The sequence below is a fragment of the Rhamphochromis longiceps genome, linkage group LG19, assembly GCF_057381845.1.
Source record: "Rhamphochromis longiceps isolate RC_006_pf linkage group LG19, R_longiceps_female_GT1.1, whole genome shotgun sequence".
Classification (NCBI taxonomy): Eukaryota; Metazoa; Chordata; class Actinopteri; order Cichliformes; family Cichlidae; genus Rhamphochromis; species Rhamphochromis longiceps.
The window spans coordinates 27,930,552-27,956,252 of NC_140575.1; the positions used below are offsets into that span (position 1 = coordinate 27,930,552).

The 25,701-nt window shown below is 39.9% G+C and overlaps 1 protein-coding gene across 1 annotated transcript in view; it reads left to right on the forward strand.

Moving 5' to 3' along the window:
• Positions 1-20,301, forward strand: part of stac (SH3 and cysteine rich domain) — a 32,034-nt gene extending 11,733 nt beyond the window's left edge. The window contains exons 5-12 of the mRNA XM_085391653.1: positions 4,912-4,993; positions 5,149-5,255; positions 6,020-6,101; positions 6,873-6,940; positions 9,953-10,050; positions 15,914-15,965; positions 16,481-16,618; positions 18,477-20,301. Of these exons, the coding sequence (XP_085247779.1) occupies positions 4,912-4,993; positions 5,149-5,255; positions 6,020-6,101; positions 6,873-6,940; positions 9,953-10,050; positions 15,914-15,965; positions 16,481-16,618; positions 18,477-18,575 (726 nt within the window). The 3' untranslated portion in view covers positions 18,576-20,301. The remainder of the gene's footprint in view (positions 1-4,911; positions 4,994-5,148; positions 5,256-6,019; positions 6,102-6,872; positions 6,941-9,952; positions 10,051-15,913; positions 15,966-16,480; positions 16,619-18,476) is intronic.
• The last annotated feature ends 5,400 nt before the right edge of the window (positions 20,302-25,701 follow it).

Consider the following 25,701-nt stretch of genomic DNA (forward strand, 5'->3'; position numbering starts at 1 on the left):
AAAGGAAATGGAATAAGTTGAGTCGGATAAAGTGAATCAATGCGTGTAAATAATTTGGCAGTATAGGCAGTGTTTCTCCTTTTTCTTTGTGTCGTCTTTCCACCAGATGCCTTAGAGATGAGGCCTGTAGATATGATCGGCTCTCAGGAGTGGAAAATGAGGTCGAGAGGTCGAGCATAAAAAGGGAAGTTTCCCCAGTGGAGTACAGCTCTAAATTCAACTAACTCTAAACTTGGACTCTTCTGCTGCCATGCTTGTTTCTCTTGGCCTGAGAGCCACTCAGAAAGAAACTAAGTTAGCTCATCCTTTGAATCTTTGCTAACATGAAACCAGTGTGTTTCTGTACCCACTCATACATTTGTAGAGACTCTGTATCGAGTGCTGCTGATAATTACTGCTATTCAGCATGTAGTTCAGCTTTGCTGGTTACATAACATTACTTCAGTTAAATGTTTTACTACAGCTAAGCTGGACACAACCTTTTCAGGGCTGACAATAATCAGTTAACAGCAAGTTTTTCTTATTCTACAGGAATGTGTTTTCTTTTTTCCACATAAATACTACACTGCAGTTTGCAGTATAGTATGGTGGTCACTTAAAAAGAGAAGTTGACGCCTTTTTTCTGACGCACTCGGTTTATGTTAACATTCAGCCCCGACAGCTCCAGTACAAATAACGTTTCTGGGAGACTTGCCAGTTTGGATCAAACGTGATTATTAATCAATATGTGTCAGTTCATTGTGAGTCACTCTGTGAAACGCAGCTAAAACCCTCACAACAGTGCATGTTTTACATATTGGACTTAAAAACTCTGCTTCGACAACGTGATCCGAAAAGTAGTTTAACTAATTTAGCTCATTACTCATAATGAACGCGGTGATTCACTCGTCAGCTTTTGATGAGCAGTGTTTATTGCAAATATCAACAATAACAGGGGTTCTGCACAATGCTGCAACACCTCCAAGACTTCCACTGCTTCATCCAGATGTTTTAGTGTTTTGTGTTTCCTTTGTACTCGGCGCAAATGATGGTTCAAAGTCTCAGTGCTACAGTCTCTGAGGTCAGAAGGGACACGCAGCAGATCTCTGAGATGCGGGTGCTTTGCCAAATTTGGTTTAGCTTCTCAAAAAGGGCGAAGTCACTGAAGTGATTTGCCATGTGTTGTCAAGGAAGTAGCATGTAGACAGCCACCCAAATGCAAGACACGAAGGTAGATGATGTGAGATCAGTCCAAAAACAGGTAGGGGATAATGGAAAACTTGAGGAGCAGACAGGGAACCTAGACAAATGAAGCAGGACTTTGTCATAGACAAAACCTATGTTTGAATTCTATTTACATTTCATTTTTAATCTCAGATCGTTAAACACCACCAAATGTAAATGTAAAATGTAATTATAACACATCAGTTTCTCCTGTGTCATAGTGACAGAGCGGTGATGTTGGCAAGTCTGTTAATTCCACAGTCGGCATTTTTTCCAGCTGTCATTGCTGCCTCCAGATATACCAGACTTCATTAATTTAGTAGTTATTTCCCAGTCTTACTGACCAAAGAGCTTAGAGCACTCACACATTCATACAGTGCTTTTAGTGCTACTGCTTTTCCTCTCGCGCAAACTCACGCTGCTGATTTGTCTGCAGCAGCTACGTTGCTTTTAGCCTGTATTATTCGTTTAACCTCTTCATATTTTTCTCATAGTACAGTTTTATCTTCTTTTACGCAACCAGCCGCTCTGCTGGCAGTACACTTATCAGTAATTGCGATTAGTCAGATGTCTGAACACCAGAGAAAACCGATTAGGTTAACTTATGCGGCGCTCCAGACATCTCAGACCTCGGATGTCTGAACCAGGGAGTGACGTCACACCTGAGTTCGTTGAGTGCGTAGCAGAAAAAGTGAAGAAAAACAGGTTTTGGTTTGGTTCTTAAGCTAGGTAGAGCTATCACTATTTTTTTTTTTTTGCACTTAAAACACCGTCGCAGCACATTCACGGATAGAGGTGGGTCAGTGCTCTGTGTATGGTTTATTTAGTGAGGCACAAATACACAACGGTGGCAGTACAGATTAAAAGTTTTACAGTTTTACTACTGTTTATGTTCAATGCCGCCAGCTTGGATTGTTGACTCTGGGTTGCTGGGGCTGAGTTGAGGGAGCATTCCAGATTTAACTTCTGACTGGGAACTCAGAAACTCTGACTTCTGACTTATTCAGGAACACAGCATTAGTGAGCTGATAACCAGCTTGAACTCACGTCAAACTTCTTACTCTGAGGACAAAGAGAGAGAGACTGGATTATTTATACAAGGACCAAGACACAGGTGAAGGGGATTACATGGGTGAAAACAATCAGGACAGTTACAAAGTGGGAAGCAAAACGAACACGAGGCATGAAGGAAACAGTGCTTCGAAGTAAAGCGGGAACGATCCAAAAGACAAATACTAAACATGGAGACAAGAAGACTCACACTAAACATAAAGACTGAGATGGGGAACACTTGAGAACAGATGGCTAAGCATAGGAAGATGAGCTGGATGATGTAATAAAGAGAGAAACTCAAAGTAGGAACTGAAGCTAAAATAGCTAAAGCTAAAATAAAGCAAGACAAGACATGGCTCAAATGCTAAAATAAAAGCTTATCTTACTACAGTATCAATGGAAACATGAACCAAAACACAGGATTGCAAAACTATGAAGCAAAAACAAAACTCAAAGACTCAGTAGTATCAAAGGTATACAGCAGCAGTCCAAAACGTCAAAAAATACTGTTATACGGGCCAAAGTCAGAACCCAGAAACAAAAATCTCTTGGACCCAACCAAGAGCTACAGTGCAAAAGTCATGAGCCACCATTCATTTCTGCATATTTTGCTTCTAAGGAGCCAGACTTTCTGGTATTAAACAGATAAGATTTTAAAATGTCCTTCAAGAAGCCAAAGACTACTTAATGAAATTAAAAGAAAGTTCATATGAATGTGCTCATACCAAATATTGACATTCAAGGTTTTCAAGCCAAGGTTTTGCCTTTTATACTAAATTTTCAAGAACTGGGTTTCTTTCAGTAATCACTACATTTTTCCCAGTTTTTGTAAAAAAGAAACTTTCAAAGAAGACTTTGACATAGTACTTTTTATGTGTTATGTGTTGACCTTTTACATGTGATGCAGATTACTTGAAAACGTGTTAGGATATAGCTATAATAATATTGTATTGATCCCTTCTAATTAATACATTTTCTGGATACTTCCAGAAACAAAACATTACATTTTCCCTGGACTATTTTCCCAATAAACAGGAAGTTGACAGATGAGTGTCTTTTTCCAGTTTTCTAAAGAAGTTTAGAAACTGCAAAGAAACTATAATTGTCATATACTGGATGGTTTGTAAAATAAACTTAAGCTGTCTGTGACTTCTGGCATCGAGCAGTGAGTGGTATCACTTTGTTTGTTGCCACGTGAACCAGATGGGCTCCAACGAGCACGCTCTTTTAACCTTTTCCTTAATGATTTTGGCCCTGGAAGTCTGACGCCTCGTTTCTTGAGATGTGCCCGAAGCGCTCAGGGGTTGCTTATTTTAGCCGCCTCATCACGAGAAGTGTCAAACGAAGAATTAATCAGGACTGATTAGCGACGCCGATTTCACCACCCGCGACTTGAGTACTCGAAGTGTAAACAAACGGGAAAAAAAGGCAACCCTATGAGCAAGAAACGCTCAGTGAGCCGCACATCCAGTTGGGAAATTAAGCTGCTTTAATCAAGCAACACTGACAACAGTACAATATTGATGAATTGCTGCAGTGTGTGAAAATAAACTGCAAATATATACATTAATCATTACTGGGTGTGCTGTAGATGACACCGACATCATTTCAATCTTCTGTATGCTTACCAAGGATTCAGACCTGATGGGGTGGTATTGATTAGATGGAACGCAGGCAGGTAATAGATATATAAATGATAAATGTTTGAAGGCCTGGGAGATCAGGGGAAAACTTGACAGGCAGATAAATTACGATAAAAACTTTAGAAGTTGTCCTTCTCGGTTTCATAGCAGTGAACTCCATGAACCAAAGTATTATATTTGATCCTGTTTTCTACTGCTACACATTCAGATTTTAACTCTGTGTAACAAATCCACTGCTCTGCTATCATGGTCGTGCACAGTTCTAAAATTATACATCATTAGCATGGAAGAAAAGTAAAGCTGAATAGGACTAATGTTGCTTCTCAGCCTCAGCTTAATGCAGTATTGAGTGTGGACCGAGTCTGACGTCACTTTGTAAACAGAAACAGCCCCTTCAGCATCTGTGCTCCACTCCGCCCTTCATCTGTCTCTCCAACTATCCTCTATATGTTCGTTTCGTCATTTGCTTTGCAGAGTAAGCCATAAAAGCACATACCATTGACCACGTATTCATGCCTACACGCTTTTTGGTGCTGCTGTAGTTATTATGTCATTATGGTGTGATGAATATTGTCAACATTACAGAGCGTTATCTGTGTATGAAAACTCGTGATTAGTACTGGAATTGCTTTGTAGTGTTTGCCAGCTTTCCCCCTCTTTACCTTATGCACAGGTTACAAAACGCAACACATGATCGATCTTAGAAAATGATATTCCCTGTCCTCCTCTTATTCTCACGAAAAGACGAAAAAAGCCATTTAGCTGAGGCTTTAAAGGTTTTGTTTTTCATGTTAATATTAGGCTCTGCATTCATTCACAGTGTTTGACTTCCATCCTGTGCACCATCCAGTGTAGCAGAACTTTATCCCTATGAAGTGAGAGCCACATTCCGAGACTCCAAATGAACAGAGTTATGTGCTGTATTTAATGGTCGGAGCACTTTACTGCCTGCGGTGCTGTATATTGATTTGTCTCTAATGCCTGTCACCGCTCTGTGTCTTTCTCGCTTCAGCCAAAAGGCTTTCGGCGGTACTACAGCTCTCCATTACTGATCCAGGAACAGTATGGCTGCATCAAAGAAGTCATGCCCATTGGTGAGCAGCTTATCTTAGGATACTTTTGGTTCATTTCAACTTAATTCTCCCAAAACTGGGTTTCTAATTGAGCAGTTTCATAAAATGGATGCACAAGGTTTTACAGTCTGGTAATTTGCCACATGGTTTTGTGTCTGTAACATGCTTTTCTAAAGCCTGCGGCAATAAGGTGGACCCCGTGTATGAAGCCCTGAGGTTCGGCACATCATTGGCACAAAGGACAAAGAGAGCCAGCGGTTCTGAATCTCCCCACAGAAACTCTGTAAGAGCAACATACCCCTCTCTACTTTTATTTAAAGATTAATTCGATTTATTTATTTATTTATTTTGCCAGTTTCTTTTTGTCCATATCATAAAGTATCCTCTTTATTGTGGCATATAAAGACTTTCTATCAGGAAATGGACTACACTTTATATTTTGTCTCACTGTAGCAGACACTGTGTAGCTGATGATCTAAATAGATATTGCTACTGCAGGGCTGTAAACACTACCAATAAAGGCAGTCTGGTCCAGACCTATGACAGGAACTCTCACGTTACAGCTCTGAAGATGAATTAAAATGATTGTTTAGCCAAAGTCCCTTCCGGCCTTCTTCTATCGGTACGTTTAATGCACAGGGAAATGTGTTCTTCACATTGTATCACTGCTAATGTAAGCTAAACTGCACGAGAAGTCTGGATACACACCTCTGTATGATGACATTTGAAAGCTGTTGGGTTAGGGCCATTCTGTCCTGTCCTCTGCAGCTGTTAGTGAATGGGTGTATGTGTGTGTCAGTTGAGGCTTACAGAGACAATGTGATCTCAACGGGGGTTCTCATAATAGTTTCCAAATGTAGACTATGAAACAGCATGTTTACTGCTCGCCAGACTCCCAGATAGCTGGTTATTCTGTAAAAAAGAATGAATTTTAACTAATCCTGTGCTCAAACCTTCAACTATCTATCTAATTAGTAGTACATCATTCCCTCTCTATTTCTGCACTTATCTAATTGAATTTTGCCCGTTCAATTTTTGTCTTTGCAGACCAGTGATTTGGATAAGGTTCCAGAGGAAGTTGTGGCTCACAGCAGCAGGCAGGAGCTGTCGAGAAAACACAGCGATGATGGTGAGTATTCACTGCAGTACACAGTGTGCATCTGGATTAATGCCACGTAGTGACAGGAAAAAATGCACCGCTGTTGCTCTTCCCATAAATGAGAGAATTGAAGAAGGTTGCAACATCAAATTCTCCATCTATGAACCATCAACGAAATTTTCTCCTTATTCTCCATTAAAGTCAGTCTTTAAAATAAGATGTTCTGTGAACTTTTCTGTGTTCTTTACTGTGCTTAGCTCTTGATTCAGCAGTGGGCAGGGTTTTCCAGCTGTACAATAGCATCTGTAGTAAAGGGCAATGCAGTGACCCTTTATACTCCAGAGTATTAAGCCTAAGACGATAGACCTAAAGACTACAAAAAGAAGACATTGTTTTGGAAAATGCTGTTTGAAGCATGGTAATAATACTGCTGAACTAACCGAACAAAAGAAGAAATGACTTCACTTTTAGCTTGTGTCATGTGCTCGCCTTCCAACTGCTCTTGTTTTATGATTAGCTCAAGCTAACAAGGAAAAAAGCTAATTATGTTAACTGAAAACTGTATGTGGATTTCTATGATCACAGTGATGACATTTAGATTTGAAGTGCCACTTTCAGGCCAATGGTTCCCGCTGTAGACATGTTTATGCTCTTGATTTAGTCTTGATTTTCTTCCACATGTGACAACATTAGATCCATTTTTTGTCTTCTGATACAGTTATATCCTGCTACCTTAAAACTAAGTACAACTTTATTCAGACTGTTTAGTTGGGCAAAGTTCATTTTGTGTTGTTTTCTCAGTTTTTACGGTCGTTGAGAACGGGACAGAGCAGTACCACCACCCAGAAAGAAAACCCGACAGTTTGCAGGTACGAAACCATTATTTTACATTTTATAATAGATTGGTTTTGTGTGCATGTGCATGAGTATAGTACAACACTGAGAAGTACTGTTCTTGGAATACCAGTTTATCTGGATTGATGTTGTCGTTTTATATGCAGGAAAGAGTTGCACGGTTTCTTTTTTCCTTCTTAAATCTATGTAAATGTCAGATGGACAGACAGACAGTCCTTATTTATAAGTAACACGTGTTCCTCAAAGCCAAAAAGCACAACAGCTGTCGGTTGTTTCAGCCCAGTTTGTTCTTCGGAAGCCACACGAGCTTCCAGTTTAGTTTAAAAACAGACATCTGAGGTACAGATTGATTTTTCACATGCAGATACAATTTGTTGTCCTTTCACAAATTACAAAAAAGCTTTTTAGAGAAGCACTAAACTGGTAATTATATAGGTAAGAGCGAGAGAAAGTAAAGTGACTGCATCCTATAACTGTCTTTTCAGCAGTTTCAGCAACTCTGACTGTGTAGTGAACTTTTCCACATTTTCCCTCTTAGCTTTCACAACGTTAGTTTTTTTTTTGGAGCTCAGTTCCTGAACTTTCTGGCTCACCTGAGAACTGATACCCTGCCAGCCCGTTCTTCATCTCCGCCTCCATCATCACTGCTAAATTTCCCAGGACTTCGGGGGAGCACTCTCTTTTCTCTTCCTGCCGTAACAAATCAAACCCGGTCTGACACGACCACTGGCCAGCGCTGATACAGACAACTCTTGACCTTGATGTTTGGATTCGGTCTGTTTATTCTCCACAGTGTAGATGCAGTGCAAAATTCATGCCAGAGAAAGAAAAAGGTTAAACCTCTGTGAATGTCTTATCGCCCCCTGTGGAGCATCCATGAATATTTCATTGGCATATTTCAACTCTTCTCCTCCTCTCTGCCTTTTCCTTCCACGCTGGAATTTGTGGGAGAGGTGTTCTTAGTATTGATGCTCTTTGTAGATATTTTCTATGTGCCGCCATCTATTCTGTTTACTTTTATTGCTTAACATGTTTATCTCCGTTGTCAACAATGGAAAAAGACCACAGATACTCAGACAAACACAAAAATGAGCAAATATCCGTACAAGGGAACACACACGCGCAGATGCACATATAAACACCTCGACTCTGCAATATAATCTAGCAGTCCAGTCGTCCATTTCAGAGCTTGAAATGCATTGTGCAGTGTTATCAGGCTGGACCGAGCACAGCTGGCAGCAGGCTGTTTGTCTGTCAGCCGACAGCTCCATTAGCTCAGGCTGGCGGACAGACAGATGGAGGCACTGCAGGGTAATGAGCAGAGAAAGGAAAAAAGGTTGAAAACGGCTTCTTCCCTTGAGAAGGAGCAGTTTTCAAATTGAGATGAGGGACTCGCGGTCTCAAATGGGAACACATGACAGGGTGGCCATCTGTTCACACTTTTCAGGTTTAGTGTTAAATTCTCAGAGATCAATAGCCAGTAAAATGGTCTGATTCTTGCTGATTAATGACATCTTTTTCCTTCTATTCTCTTTTTTTCTTGGTACCTTCTCTGTTTTCTTTTAAACTGCTGTGGCCTCTGCTCATTCACTGCTGCTGGACACATAAAACGTATCATCATTTGGAATCAACTCGTAAAAAATACTGATAAATATCATTCAGGCCCCAGACCTGGAGCCTTTAAGTATCTTTCAGCTGTTTTTATCTTTATTTTTTGCAGCTTTGCTGTTTTGAATCAGCCTTAGCTCTAGACAGCAGGCAGCTGATTTAATGAAGATTTTCTGATGGCCCACTTTATTTGCCCACTCAGCAACAAATGGCATGCCTAGTTAGAGCTGGATCGTTCCAACAGGAGTTGTAGCCACCAGAGCTGAAGACAGCACTCGACTTACACTCGTGAGATGGCCAGCATAACACAAACATAACACATAACACAGAGATTCCTAAACAGGAGATGCTTATTCAGTTGCCAGAAGTTTTGTTAAAAGATGAACTATTCCAGTTAAACTACTAACTGAGTGTGCATGAACAGACCTGACAATTTGAGTAACTGAGGTTATAGTTTATAGAGATTCACCGATTCACAGATCCAGATTTAAAACCTTGTTTTTCGCCCCAATCAAGCTCCAACCTCCCACGATCCTGATATAGGGCTAAAAAAAACTGATGTATGAATATAAGATTAAACAGTAAGTATACAAGTAGTATCTATAATGAGCTTTTTTACATTTGTCCCTGCTTCTTATTTTGATAGCTCTCTTGCAAAGGAGATTATTATCTCACCCAAACCGACCTCACATCCACTGATCCCGGCGGCCACAACATCGGGACCTCACAAGGCCTGTGAGCTGCTCCTAGTTAGTTGTAATGGATCGCCACTGTCTGATGCAGTTTTCACCCAGAAGTCACAGAAGCACTTTTCCTCATGGCCGCAGATAACTAAGCTCATCCATCACCCACATTTCCAGTCCACATGGCTGGTGCTGGGGGACCAAAACCCACTTTTTTTCATTACTGTAAAGTGCCACGATTATAGAAAAGTCTCCTGCTGTCCTAAAACAGCTATTATCCTTTTTTTTTTTTTTTTGCATTTTCCTTGCTGTTACCATGCAAAAAGAGGGCAAGTTATTGTTTGGATGGATTTCATGGGCACAGCAGGCACGATTCAGATTCAAGGTGATGAAATGGGAAAACACACCCACCAGGTTTTATGAGCAGGTGTGAATAGCGCCAGAATGGCGGCATATCTCCCTGCTAATTGTGCTAACACCTCTCTGAGAACTTCCTCTCCACCCACAACCATGTCCTGTTTAAACTTCCCAAGTGTTTGTAAGAAAAAAGAAAAACCCCGATCTTTCTCCCACTCATGTTGATGGAGGATTAAAGGGAACAGATTGTAAAGCAACTTAAGCAGCTCCTCAGTCTATCAGTGTGCTGTAAATACACTAATGTAAATGCCAAAAGACTATTTTAAGATATGACAACAGAGAAAGTAGTGTTAGACTGCATTTTGGTCTGTCTTGTAGATGGAGCAGAGCATGCTACAGAAAGACGTCCTCAAGCTCAACACGTATGTGGCCTTGTACAGCTTCACCGCCCAGGAGAGCCACGACCTGGAGATGAGGTTAGCGCACGTACACACACATGCACAGACGCTCTAATAATAAGAACACCTGCACATGAACTTAGACTGTGAATTAACTGACTTTGACATAGTGATTTCTTTAGATAGATTTCTCTTTTCTTTTAAATAAGAAATAGAAGCAAATACGAGGCTCACGCAGTGCAACCCAAACATGATTTATCTTCACTGAAATTTAAGTTAAACTTTCCGAACAAAACAGATGGAATTCAGCGCTTACTCATATTCTCAAAGGGAAGGGAAGCAAGGGAAAATTTAAAAGACAAGAAGTCATGTTGCTCAATTCCACTTTGTTCTCTCTTTATCTTGTGTCATTTTTATCTTATATAGACTAATTACTGTCTTCAGAGACAAGAATGGATTCACAAAAGGAACTAATTAGTGCCCTCTTTTTATGTAACACTCCTCAAAGATTTATTTCTCTGGTGTGGCCTCATTAATGTTACCTGGGTGTGTGCCAGCATTATTTATTAATATCAAATCTGTTACATGTCTTCTTAGATTTATCTTCAGAGAGTATGAGGGTCTTTGAAAGTCCATTTATAGATCCTTTAAAGGGTCCCTTCAGTGTACCAGGCACACATGCTGTTTCTGAAGGATAACACTGAGTTTATTGTAGTTAAAGTGATGAGACATTCATACTTTTCAGGTCGGCGCAGAAGCAGATACTTGCATAATTTGGGCACAGATGCCAAAAGCCTCACTTGTTCGTGTATTGTTCACAGTTTGCTCCATAACGATTAGACATTTTAGTTATTAGTAATTACTAAATGTAATTACTAATTAGTAACATTTAGTAATTGGCTATTAGTGGTGGAAGAAGTCCACCACTAATTGCTTGAAATAGGTTGTTTTGAATTGTAATAAGAATGTAAACAAATATTTTGAAATTCCATCAATTAAAGCAAAATACTAATTTCAAAAACTGCATTTAAAGTGTCAAAAACTGCATGATATCTAAAGGCATTACATTGTGGAGCTTGTCTGTCATTTTCCCATTTTCACAGTGACCACCACCCCATCTAGACTATTGTTTTGGTAGTTTTTAATTAAATCCCGAGACAGTGATCACCTAATGGGTCACCCATGGTGTCCAAATTGGACTCAGAGTCAAAGTTTCCTTGGTTATTTTCAATGGATTTCCCCTCAGTCATTAGTTTGTGCCGCACTAAAACCAGTGACACTTAAACTTTAGTGCTTCATGCTTTAAAATAACCTTTGAATTATAATGGATTATGAGCTTGATAACATCATTGATGTTTATGTTGCTCATAGTACAAATAAGTTTGTAAGCTCAGCCATGGCATCAACACAATCTTAAGTATCACCTCAGACATTATTCACATATGCATTATTCTAATTTTGAACACTTAGTCAGACAATATTGTGTTATGATAGTATATGAAAACAAATTTCTGACTTTTATACTAAGCAGGCTTATTTTGAGCTTTTTAGCCTTTATTTTTGACCGGACAGTAGAGTAGAGAGGAAAGCGTGGAAACAGAGGAGAGCAAGGAGAATGAAATACATGCAGGAAAACCATCCCTCCTAGTTCTGCCTGAGCTTTCTTCCTGTCAAAAGAGAGTTTTTCCTTCCCACTATCACCAAGTGCTTGTTCAGAGGGTGTCGTCTGATTGTTGGGGTTTTCTTTCTGTTATTTTCAGGTTTTTAACTTACAAGAAAACATGCCTTGAGGTGACTGTTGTTGTGATTTGGTGCTCTACACTATCCCTCTGAACTGAACTGAACTGGTCACCTGCTCAGCCCAGTGAGCAGTCAGTCTCCCCTCGCTCTCTCCCTGCTTTCCTGTCGGCTCTCTACACTTTCCTATCGATAGAGCCAAAAAATAACATAGTATTTCCTAAAATGTTGGCGCAGACTAATTTTAAGCAGAACAGGTCAGTATTTTCTGAAAAAGTTGTATTTTTACTCAGTTGTATAAAGCATTTGCATTCTATTTTTATCCTATTGTATATTTTATTCTATTTATTCTACTGTATATAGTATTTTATTTTATTTTATTCTATTCAGTACAGTATTTTATTCTTATTGTATTCTAATTTTGCTATATAACTTTTGCACTGTCCACTTCCTGCTGTGACAAAACAAATTTCCCACGTGTGGGACTAATAAAGGTTATCTTATCTTATCTTAGCTTAGCTTAGCTTATACACAAGGCAACAAGTTGACAGTCTGAGTCAACTTGTTCTTGTTGCTGAGACTCGGGGGGGGAAGCTGGTGTTTAATTTCCAACCCAGCATGTGAGTTCACTGTCTGTACATTTCCAGACATGCCTGGCTCATAGGGTTGCCAACTCCCTGAAAAATAAATAAGGGACACCTCGTGGCCAGGGCCGGGCAACCCAGTTGTCTTCACCCTTCCCAGTGTGGTAGCTCTTTTTTTTTGTGTGTGAAATTATTTTTTTAACCATTTGACTTGAATTTGATTTAAGCAGATGCATATTCTTTGTGATATGACCATATGGGAAACAAATGATCATTTAGCCATTTATTTTTAGCTCAAAATGACAACATTAACACAGTAAAACAGGTCTCTTTCTTAAACAGAAGCCTGTCATGCTTAACTTTTGAGAATATAAGTAAATCTTTCTTTAAAAGAACTCTGCCCTGCTTAACTTAAAATTATATAAATTAATAGAAAGCAATACAACAAAAATATTCTTGTAACAGTGCACATATAGTGCATTTAGTACAATTGGCTTCAGTTGAGGTATTATTTCAGCTTTTCTAATGCTAATCAGCTGCTCCTGTTTGTAAACCCGCTTGTTCCCATGATTACGCATCATAACTCATCATCATTATTAATCTATGTATTACTTTTATGTATTAGTGATCTATTTGTTGTAATCATCTATCCTTGCAGTTGTTTATTACACAAAATAAATTATATTATCACACTTCTGGCCACATAGCGCTGATATTCACTGCACATGCCCATATTAACCTTAACCAGAGGGTTTAAAAAATAAACCAGTGTTTACATACCATATCTGCTTCTGCCGTGGCCTGGTGGACAAAAAAATGGTTAAGGGTTCCCCGAGCTTTCACGCCCCTCATGTTCTTCATGTGCCCACCACTAGAAGCATGCCTATGGAAAAAGTGCGCCGGCACACAGTGCAGTGCGCTTTATAGGTGTTATCGTGCATGTTCCCAGCCCAGTGGTTTCCTTTTCCCATTCCTCCCTGTATTTATTCTTATTGTATTCTAATTTTTGCGTCATAACTTTTGCACTGTCCACTTCCTGCTGTGACAAAACAAATTTCCCACGTGTGGGACTAATAAAGGTTATCTTATCTTATCTTATCTTTCGCAGCCTTTTTTTCTTTCTCTGAGCGAACAAACATTGCTGCTCTAATGCTGGGCTTACACTGTGCGATTTTTGGCCCATTTTGAGACGATTTATGAGTCGTGCGACCGATTTGGTGATCGGCCCGATTTTGGCCTTCATCGTGCGTCGTGTAGTATACGTGGGGTAACGAGAAGCGATTAACACCTCGAGCAGCTCCCGATCATCAATCGCTCGTGAGCCGCTCACACTGCTCACGCGCAAACAGGTAAACGTCGGTGAAAAAGACGGTGCAGCTCGGCTGTGCGGCGTGTGATCTGGACACAAGCGATGGAGGCACAACTTGTAGAACTTTGGAAAGCTCATCCGAGCCTTTTCGATGTGGCCTCACAAAATGATCACGACCACAACAACCGTGAAAATAGTTGGATTTACATCGCTGCTTAATCACAGCTGCCTGATCAATGTTTTTCATTAGCAATTTAGCAAAGTTGATGGTGGTGGCGTGTCTGTGTGAGTGAAAGACAGAGGGAGAGCGAGCGACAGATTTTCTGTTATAACCTTCATTTTATGGAGGCACAGTGTGAGCACTCAGGTCGCATCAGAGCATCGGGCGGTATAGTGTGAGACCTGCATCGTGACCTACCAACTTCTAACCCCTGCGAGTCAATCGTGCAGTTTGAGCAGGAGCTGAATAACGTGACTGAAAAAATCGCACAGTGTCTGCCCAGCTTTAGGTGTACTGTCGTCCGAGACTTGCACCGCAGTGTCGGCGTTTGTTTCCCTGTTGGCCATGCTTCTTGTTGTGGTCATCTGTTGTCTTCCGGTATTTTCTCCGTAAGCGACCTTTCCTCGACCAATGAGATGAGCGGTAATCTGAATTGTCATACTCGAATTGTCATAAGTGTGCTGTCAGCTCATTGGTCACAAAGCAGGAGAGGGGCTGGGAATTGTGTTTTCAAACAAAGCGTTAATTCCATTAAAAGTTATAGACTACTTTTGATTCTCACTGGATTACGGGACAAAGTGCGTCCCTTATTAGCTCAATACCGGACGTGTACTTTTGTTTCTAAATACGGGACGATTCCGTTTTTTAAGGGACGGTTGGCAACCCTACTGGTTCATGATGTCAGCAGTTGTTTTTGGTTTTAACAAACAACTAATTAAAATCACCTGATGTAGCACCGGTTGGTCTGTGGTCAGAACTGAAAAAAAAGGTTGCATTTCTGACCCAGAGCTACACAGCCTTGGTGTCCTCAAAAACATATTTAAAAATTGCATCCAAAGATTTATTAACATTGACAGCAGACGATGATTTTTACGCACACATACTTGAAGAGTAATTTAAAGTAGGCAGAGCTTCACATGTCTGGCCTGCCTTTTTATCAGTCTGAAACGAAGGGTCCAGGTTTTACTCCCCGCCTTAACCATGACTGATTGGGCGTCATACTTTGAAATAGGCCCTCGGGAAAGAACAGTCCTTCAGCCTAAGTGCCCATTTGTTCTTGCTCTCGCAGAAATCTTCTGAGGATTTAAGGACAAGCGAGCAGGAGTGCACTTGTTCTTTTCATCTCTTTCCTACATGCACACAGTCGTGGGTCGCTCCCCTCCCTCGTCGAGAAAAAAACTTCAGTCGTTACACTTCATTTGAAATTCATTCATCTCAAGTACTTCAACTCCTCCAATGCCTTTATTTCAAATCTATTTTCTTCTTCTGAAAGGCTGCATGAGGGTTTTTTTCTTCCTCAGCTGGGCTTATTTCAGGCTGTAATCAATACCTCAAACAAAAACACATAAAACAAAGATGATTGAACTGATTCCTTAATCAGAAAGTTCACATTTCATTTTAATTTTAAAGTGTGTGTGTGTGTGCGGGGTGCGGGGTGGGGGGGGTGGGGGGGGACAGGTTTATGATTAGTTTCACTTTCCACCACACGCTTTGATTACTTGATTACCTTTGGCCACAGTGATTGTAATGATGACGAATGTTTTTGCAGTTTAGCAGCACAGCAACCCTCTTCTCGCTTTCACAGCTCATTTTTTTCGTAATTAAATTATTTGAAGTAACATTTCCCCTGCTTCTAATTGGAGCATTAATCTGCATTGTTGCCATCACCTCTCAAGATTTTACAGTGTTGGGCACTTTGCGTTTCTCACCTTCCATGAAAGGTGTTTTTTTGTGAATCATTTCCTTTTTGAATCACAAAAGGAAGTAAAAGGAAGACAATTACATAAACCAACACTTGGCACCGCAGCGTTGGTCCTTTAGATTTTTATTAGTCAAATTTAGCCCGTAGCTTTGAACAGATGTTTGTAATTATGGCACACAGGGCAGTGGGATAGACTGATTCATGCATTTCCTGGATGGATGAAGGAAAATTACTCGGAGCAAATGGAATTTAGGGGCATTACATGCCATTTAAGTGTGAAAATACCCTCTCTATCGAAGTCTAAATGTCATTATGTTTCCAATCAGTGATGGATTTGAGTATTTTTCCTTTGTTTTCAAATAATTCATGGATGTTTTCATGTATTGCAGAGCAGGAGACAGGATCTTGGTGGCCGATGACTCCAATGATGACTGGTGGAAGGTAGGTATTACATCTCTGTGTTACAGCAAAGTTTCACTAAGTTTTTTTTACACAAAGCCAAGAAAAAGCTTTAAAAGAAACAGACCGATAAATGATATAAGTCTGGTTGTGAATTATAGGAGCAAGGAAACAGGGTAACTCGGGACACAAATGCATAACAGATAAATTAGGGAGACGAAAGGGCCGATTGCATGACAGCACAGAGACAGCCTGTCGCCACCAGACCATGAAGAAAATCATCATGCATTTTAACACCATTGTGCTCTGTAGGCTGTAGATAAACAGAGACATCTGGCCAGTTTGGTCTTTAAACAAGAGATACCAAGGAAAGAGGCAAACATTAGCACCTGATGAAGCACCTGCATGCAATGTGAAAACATCATAGTGAACCTAATACATGATTTACAACAGCATTTACTCTAAAGGTGTGTGGACGGTTTTTATCAAGGCTTCGATGTAATCGTGCCAAGTTTGAACCCTCTCATGTCCTGCCGTTTTATGACTCCTTTTTTCAGGGTGTAATTGAGGACAGGATCGGATTCTTCCCAGCAGCCTTTGCTCATCAACTGCGGGCTGGTGACCAAGTCTTCAGGTGTAACAGGACGTTCATCGGCTGCAAGGAACAAGGCCAAATCACCCTGAAGGAGGGACAGGTACTGCAGGCTTGAGCAGATGTGTCCTCGTGGGGGATGAGTAAAAGCTGTTTTAATCTCGAGACAGTAGTGAAGTGTCCAATGGCAAACGTGTAATAGACATGAAATGGGCACTCATACAGAAATTGCATTACCAGCAGGGAAAGACAATATATTTAAAGCCACAAAAAGCGTACTAAGTACATTCCAGGGTCCTTAATGGTCAGACTCGATTAAGATATGGGGCTGATATGTATTTACATGTAAATGTGTTAATAATGTCTGTTTAAACACGCTCCTGTGATTATTTCATGTTGGCTTAAATTAAAATAAAAAATGATCTTCATTGACCTAGACCAGTGAAACTCTCTTTCTGTCATCATGAAGCAATATCTAGAAAATCAAGTCACATGACATCGTCTGTTGTTGCACTTTCCCAAGTGGAGCACACAGTCGGGATTTAGCTACAGTACCTGACAGGTTTAGGAAAGAATGGCATCTGGGTAAGCATGCGAGAGATATGACACGACCACCTTTGGCTCATTGTAGATTCACCAGATAATTAGCTACTGTATTCTCACATAAAAGCGATTGGACACTAAAAATGTTTCTTCTTTTCACGCGAGAAGCTGAGAAAAGTTCAGAGCTGCAGTGATTATGATAAAGTGTTCTAGGAGGGAACACGGGGCTTACGTCAGCCTGGATCCAAGCTAGTCTGTAATCAGGTCAGGTATGGGAGATGTTTGCTGTAACACATCTCAGGTCTGTGTGTATGTTTAATATCAGGATGGATTCAAGTACACTCTCTTCATCAAGGCGTATAACACAGTCGTACATGTTCAGCTACAGCTGCGTAAAGGATAGACGATAGAGCTGCATGCTTTAGTGGCAGTGTTTGTTTGGGTCAGGTGCAATTTATGAAAATCAGATTTGGAATATGTCCAGTATTCTGATTTTTTTTAATGCAATGCTAAAGAAAACTGCAAACAGTCGTTCTTATGATTAAAAGTAAGGATATGGGTCCTTTTCATGGCACTTGTGGAAGCTTTTAGTAGTCTTCGGGCTTAACATTAGCACGATTCATATAGGGAGCAACATCTTCATTTTGGGTTGGGGAAGCAATGACCTTATTATGGATATTAACATTTCCACATTAGGCCTGTATCTAATTCACGAGCACACTCCAGCTACTACATTGCATCTGATTCATATTATCCAGCAGCTCTTCAGACATCATATTACCTTCCTGCAGCTCCCGCATTGCCTCTTACCTCCAGTGACTCTTCAATTGTAGACAATTATTCACTGAAAAGCTCAAGTGGATTTGGCAGACAGAGGAGCATAATGGCTGCACTTAAATCAGGGCCCCTTTTTCCCACAATACTGTCCAGGGCATGTTGGGACTCTGAGGAGATTTAAAGTAAGCAACCCCCAGTGGAGATTTAACCACCAAACACAAAATGATCCTATGACCCACTCACTCTCCTTCCAGCCTCTCAATCCCAAGGGAAGTTGTTAGGGAGTACTCAGATCAAGCTTGCAAACACAGTGTGCTCTGACTTATTGTGAGTGTCAATGAGTGAATAAGCTTGATCATGTTATGATCTTATTTCCTTAAAACACACTCCTGCTGTCTATAATTGATTATTAGTTTGATAACCATTATGTATTTTTAAAAGAGGCAATTTATAACTCTCATAAAATATACATTCTGGATTTTCCTTATTATGGCTATGGTTTTCCAGCATCTTACCTTCCAGTAACTCAGAATGGATCCATAGTAAGACCTGTTTGTGCTTTATTAGGTACTTTTTTCTGATTAACTGCTTTCTACATGTCCTGTTTGTCTGTAAAGTAAAATTTTTCTTCTGGCTTTCAGATCTGTGTGAGCAGCGAGGGCGAGCACAGCGGCTTCATCAGAGTGGAGAGCGGAAAGAAGAGGGGCTTCGTGCCCTGCGATGTCCTGGAGATCATCTGAGACAAACTTTCAGAGAAATGAAGACCGAGACGGAGAGAGTCAGAGAGAGAGAGAGAGAGAGATCAGGATGAGCCACCTGGAGGAGTTCACCCCATCAGAAACTGGAGTTCGAACTCGTAAAAGCGGCGCTTGTTTTATCAGCACGCCTTCCTCTTTGTTCCCTCTCGAACCAAAAGGAGAGATGAGATGAGAAACTGCTTTTTGTTTGCAAGGAGACGGGAGATCACTGTGTCACTGGATTTTATTTAAATTTATCCTAGATGGGGTTTGTTTTTTAAAAATTTCCCCTTAGTTCTATCCAGCCTGTTTACTTTTTGAAAGCAGGGCTAACATTTTAAGCCTAAAACACAAACACATGCTTGAATGATTATTTTTCAGTATATAAATGGAAGTCCTTCAAATAATTTAGTTTCTCATGCTTTTATATTATGCTCCAAGCAAAAATAGAGTAAATGCAACATAGTGTAAGCTCAAAGATGGCTATTTTGAATGGCAGAGTGCACATCATGGGAGGGCAATGGAAAATAAACTGAAATGAACACGTACGAGCAACTTGTATAAACTGCTTACTGCAAAATTAGATTATTTAAGCCTCCAGTTTGTCCTTTGTCTCTCTACAGAGTCCTCCAAAAAAAAGGAACACGTTTCTCTTGTAACAGGTACGAAACAGCAAAGCGCAGGAAGTTAAAGAAAAGCACATAAGGGAGTAATTTCAAAAGAGTTTGAAATTCTCTGTGGTCTTCCAAAATAATTGCCCGCACACTCCCAAGCTTCACTGTCCTTTCACCATCTTTACTTTCAAGACTTGTCTCAAAATTATTATTTTATCCATTGATTTATTATTTGCTTAAATTTTTCATCAAAGATTTACAGTATGGCAGTATAATAGGAACAGAATAGTGTTTTTAATGATCACAATGTGTTTGATCTGCTGGGAAAGGCCTGTGGAGAAAATGTGTAACTAAATGACACATTTCTAGTTAGCGTGTTAACTTCGAAGTGCTAACTGGTGTGCTTTTCCTCCTCCTCGGCACAGACTCTCATGAGCGGGACTTCATATTCAGTTTATAGCCAAGTGCATTTACAGCAAGCTGTTGCATCAGAGTAGATATAGTATATCTGTTAAAGGCTGTTCTGCACTGAAACTTGGCTTTATTGAATGTCCAAGGAAGCTTAACTGTACATAATATATGTACAAAAATAAAATTCTTTATTAAAGTATTCTGCAGAGAGTTATTCCCGAAAAGCTTCATGGTCGGTCTTCTCGTCTCACAGCAAAAAGATTATGGGTCCTGTTCAGGATGTACCCTTCCACTCACCTTATGATAAGCTGACATAGGCCACAGTTATAGGCACAGTTTATTCTGGCTTTCAGTGGAAGTGAATGGTTGTGACTCAATTTATTAGGCGTGCGAAACAAATTCATCTTTGCAGCAGTATCAGAAAATTACTTAGGAGGATATGTTTCATTTATCTCACACTTACATTTTCTCGCTCTTCACATCAGTTTCCAAACTGGCAGCTCAAAGGTTGCAATCAAACATCAGAGAAAAAAATCTATGTTGAGTTTTAGCTTAATGTATTCTCAGGTATTTAATGCTAAAAATTAGGCTAAATGAGCAACTCTTTTAGGACCAAAGTCTTGTTTTGTAGTGCCTAAAGCACCTTGAGACGACCGTGGACCCATTCTGATTTGAGAAAGAATGAGCCTTGATTGTGTACAAATACTTTTTATACATTTGTACACAAATATAAATAAAAGGTAAAAGTTGATATTGGGTTTGTGGGTTGTCTGCTTTGCATAGACCATGTCGTTGTTTATAATGTATAATCACAAAATGTCTAAATGTACTGACACTTTAGACAAACAAAGAGTAAAATAAGGAAGAAAGGGGGCTAAAAGTTCGGTATTTGCAAGAAAATTGTGACGCATGGATGTTAACGGTCTTTAAATGGAGCCTGCTAACAAAATGTAACCTGTACACTCTTTTAAAGGACTCTTTTAAGTCTGTAAGCAGTCCTGGTTTATTCCTGTTTGATCTAGTGCAAGCAGAGTCAGTGCACATCCTGCATTCTGAGAATTTTATTGCACATTCAGAGGCTTCAGCAGCTCCATTAAGCATCTGCTCACAAGTTTAAATAGTTGCCTAACTATAGAGGTTGAGACAACCACAAACAATTTGCTATTTTGGTGTTTCCTAATCTTCCTGTTCTTTGTGAAATTGCTAACGCCCACCAGGTCATCACTGCAGGGCGCCAGCAGGTCTCATATATTTGACTGCAACGCCCCCTGGTGGCTGATTACAGTAGAAACAACCGTTTGAGGTGAGGCGAAGAACACACAATGAAGGACAGGCTGTGGGAGAGCCAGAGATTAATTATACACAGAAAGTGAAAACAGGTGAATGAGGAAGAAACAAGCTTAATCTTAAAAATAGAGAGGGTGTCTTTCTCCCAAATTGAAACTGGGAGCTGGTTCCAGAGAAAAGCAGCTTGAAACCCGAAGGCTCCCATTCTAATTTTTAGGAACCACAAAAAAGTCAGGAGTCTGAAAGAGGAGTGCTCTGAGAGAGCATCACTCTGAACTGTTTCTAATTTTAGAGATACTGTCGAAATGCAAGAAGGCAGTCCTACACATTTGTTTAATATGCGCATTGAAGGGGATATCCTGGTCAAAAAAATTCCTTACAGTGCACTAGGTATCTGCTTTGACACCATATTTGCTAAAAAACAATATGGTAAATGGCCTGTATTTGTATAGCACTTTTACTAGTCCCTAAGGACCACAAAGCACTTTACACATCCAGTCATCCACACACACATTCACACACTGGTGATGGCAGCTACATTGTAGCCACAGCCACCCTGGGGCGCACTGACAGAGGCAAGGCTGCCGGACACTGGCGCCACCGGGCCCTCTGACCACCACCAGTAGGCAATAAGGTGCAATGTCTTGCCCAAGGACACAATGACCGAAAACGTCCAAGCCGGGGCTCGAACTGGCAACCTTCCGATTACAAGGCGAACGCCCAAATCTTGAACCACGATTGCCCCAATGACCTCATAGGAGGCCATCTGGGCCCTTCTGTCTTTAAGCCATAAGTCTAACTAATCAATGAATGCCATCGGATGTCATGGCAAGAAAAAGGTGGGTGGAAATGTATACTATGCCTTGTAATTGTACTGCCTAAGACAAGTAAGATCAATGTAAATAGTACAGAACTGGTCCTAGCACAGAACCCTGTGGAACTCCATAGTTAACCTTTGTGTGTGAAGAAGATTCGCCTTTTCACAAAAACTGTTCGGAAATTCTGATTTATTCCACTGCAGTGCAGCACCTTAGATTCTGATTGGCTACTCTGATAACCCCCAATTAAAACCTTAATATCTTTAGCACGGACACCTCCTCCATCTGCCCTTTGGTTGGAGCTACTGCCAAATGTTTAATGTTCTCAACAAAACAAAATAGGAACTCACAAACTGTGCAAAACTTAACTGTCATAACTGACAAAGTGTCTGTTTTGAGCTCATGTTTTCTGAACTGATATTTACTGATACTGATATTTTCAGTGGTCACATTGATTAGTTCCACAGCTTGACTGCTTGCTTTTTACCTCATTGTTTGCACAGGATCTGGACTACCTGCTCAGCACTAAGCAACACACAGTTGCTTATGAGCAGAGTGAAAAAGTTAAAGAGCCATTCACCGTGTGCTTCCTGTATTTATCACATATTTCTATATTTATGCACTTTTAAAAGAATTTGAAGGGGGTTCATGCGGATACATGCATTTTTTTCATTCAGATTAGTTTTTCAATTCTTTCACATCGTGTCATTTCACACATACGCTGCATCTCTGACTCACAAATGTATATGCAGATGTACAAAATGACAGCACCTGCTGTCAGCAGCAATAAGACGACTTCTTGTAAAGTTTTTTTCTTTTCATAAATTTGCCAAGTGTGCATTTAAAAGAAGGCACGTACATCATGTGCTTGAATAGGTGTGATGCAGGAAGGTGGTGGTGGTCTGTGTTTCCTTTTCAGCTGTTGACCCATAAAACCCTCATGAATACATAAACCTTTACAATCAAAATACAGTACATATTTAAATTATGCATGTGGACAAATATGAAAAGTGGTATGTGGTGTGAGAGGTCCAACATGCACCCTAGTAGTGATTGATGGTGGTGGTGTGGAGACCGAGACCTCGAAAAGCTTTGACGTTGAAAAGAAAAGCCTGACAATATCACCTTGGGAATTTTTAATTTAAAACTTAACTAAGACCATCAAGAAAGAATTAACAGCTGGATGTGGTTCAGATCATTAAGAAGCTGAATGTTATTAAAAATGTTGATCTGCAGGGCCCTGGGTTCAGATTGCAAACATGCTGGGCGTCAAAGATGGCTTTATGAGATTTGCAAATAATTGCATTCTGTTTAAGGGTCACATATATAGTAAAATAAGCCCTGATACAGTTGACAAACAATCTCCATAAGCTGAAAAGAGAATAAAAGGCCCACAAAACAGCTGTGATGAAACAGCGTGGACAACTATGAGTCCTGCCATCACCATCGGCCTTCTCTTGCTCTCCACAAGTAAGAAAAGCATCAATATTTACTAAACCTTAATGATAATTCAGCTACTTTTCTAAAGCATGTTCTATTTCTTAGCTTTTGTTGAGTCATGGAAGTCTCTGAAGGTCCAAACTGTACAGAAGCATTTTCCACAGCAGTTATGACGACATGAAAACAAGAAAGATGACCACAACAAAGACCACAAAGAGGAGGTGAGAAAGCTAAAACTTCCTCTGCAGAGATAGTGACTCACTGACATGTGAGCACATTGCATTTATTATATTCATCCAAACGAGTGCTTTTTTATTTTGAAAGCGTTTTTTTTAGCTGAGACTTTTAGCTTATTATGCAAGTAAAGCAGGCTAAAAGATCTCAAAAAGCCACACATGATGTGATCTAAAGAAATTACTAAGAAACAACAAAGTCATCAATATCTATAAGTCTGGAACAAGTTACTATTTCTATGGCTTTGGGACTCTGGTGAACTACAGAGAGAACTGTTATCCACAAATGGGAAAAGAGGTGAGAAAACTTCCCAGGAGTGGCTGGCCTACCAAAATTACTCCAAGAATGTACCAATGACTCATCCGGGAGGTCAATGAAGAACCCAGAACAACATCTAAAGAACTGCAGGCCTCACTTGACTCAGCTGAGGTCAGACTTTATGATTCAACAAAAAGAAATAGTGAAAAGACAAAAGCTGAATTTTCTGGAAGGTTTAAATTTGGCTACATCCGGCATAAAACTAACACACTATTTCTTAAAAAGAACATCATACATGGTGGTGGTAGTGTAATAGACTGGGGCTGCTTTGTTGGTTCAGGACCTGGACAATCATCAGTTCATATCCTGAAACTCAGGTATGCCTACGTCTGATGTGAAAAATTAATTGCCCCCTAAACCTAATAACCAGTTCTTCAACAAGACCTGCAATCAAGTATTTGTGATAACTGACCCACTCATCTTTGCAGAATTCCTTTAATTCCGGCCCATTGGAGGGTTTCTGAGGGTTTAATCACCAATTAATATTAATATTAGACAAAAAAAACAAAGTAAATACAAAATACAGTTTTTAAATGATGATTTCATTTATTTTACTGTATCTTGTTTGTATAAATAAAATTATTTTGGAGAAATCCATCTCTCATAATTCCTGTAAATCTCAGTAAATATGCCACAAGTCAGTAGTGCTTTTACTTTCTGCTTTATCACTTCTATAGTTTTGTTGTTTTACAGTTTATATACATGCAAATAAATAAGTTATTTTGGCGTAACCTTGAAGAAACCCATAGTGAATCTGCTAATTTACTATTTTAAATGTATTTACTTAAAGAACAAAATGAGGAGGCCTTTAATGTGCCAGCGAGTGGCAGACTTCTGAAGCTGGGCTAATGAAGGATCTTAAAAACGGTAAAAAATCAAGTTGATCAATGTCTTAACAAACAACCACTCTGCCCGGACCATATGTGCTAATCTGAAACTCTGTAAGCATTTCATCGTCGCACAGTTTAGTTGGACATCTGGATATTGAGCATTTCCACCCCTAAAAAAAATCTACTAGCACTTACGCTACTCTCATGGGGCCCAAACTGTTTGCGGACCTTTGACTGATGAAAGTTCTCCACAAGTTGTATGACTATTTGACCATCTTTGAGTCATTTATTCATTCTGCAGTGCCGTGGGATGCTGTTGTGTTAGTGGGGAATTACAGATGCATGCTGTGTAAGCAACATGCAGCAGTTGTTCATTTTAGGTAGTCAGTGGTGAGCTATGTGTACATATTGTGTTTGCACATTACATTTTAAAACTGAAGCTGGAACTTGATTCACAGGGAGTGAATCTTATGCAACCTACCACAGACAAACGAATGTTTGCAGGTGCAGCAGCCGCAGCAGTCTCTGTGGGTGTGCAAGATACATTCTTTATCAACTCAATCTAACAGCCAGTCCAAACAGACAGAAACATCTGAGATAATGACACTAAATCAGCCCTTTGCATCCATCAGAAACAGGACAGTATAGTTACTTTCTATTTATCATTGCAAAATTAGTTTTTATTTCTGCGATGTCATTAATTTTCCTATGCGTATGCTTGGACATAACTTTGAATAAAGGTCATTAACCCACACAGGTTCCATCTGGAAGTTGACTCCTCTTCTTCTTGCTAAGAAAATTGAGGTATGCATACTTTTTTCATACACTTCCTTTCTTCCTATCAACAAGCTGCTAATGAACCCTTGTTCTTTCTCACCTTTGATCACTGACAGAAATTTCGAAAGTCCACTTGGGCAGCTTTGAGTCACCACACCGGACACAAATACCTTTATAACGTCAAACATTACGTTGGAGGAAGTTATTCGTTTAGAGGCAAGATGAGAATATGTATGCACACAGTTATGATTACCCCTGTACACATCAGTGTTGGATTTATTTATTTATTTTATATGACTGCAAAACTGGCAAATATCTAAACCCACATTCATGGATCAGTTATGGGTAAAATTACATATATATAATATATACCATTAATCAGTGGCTACATGGCAGGGGC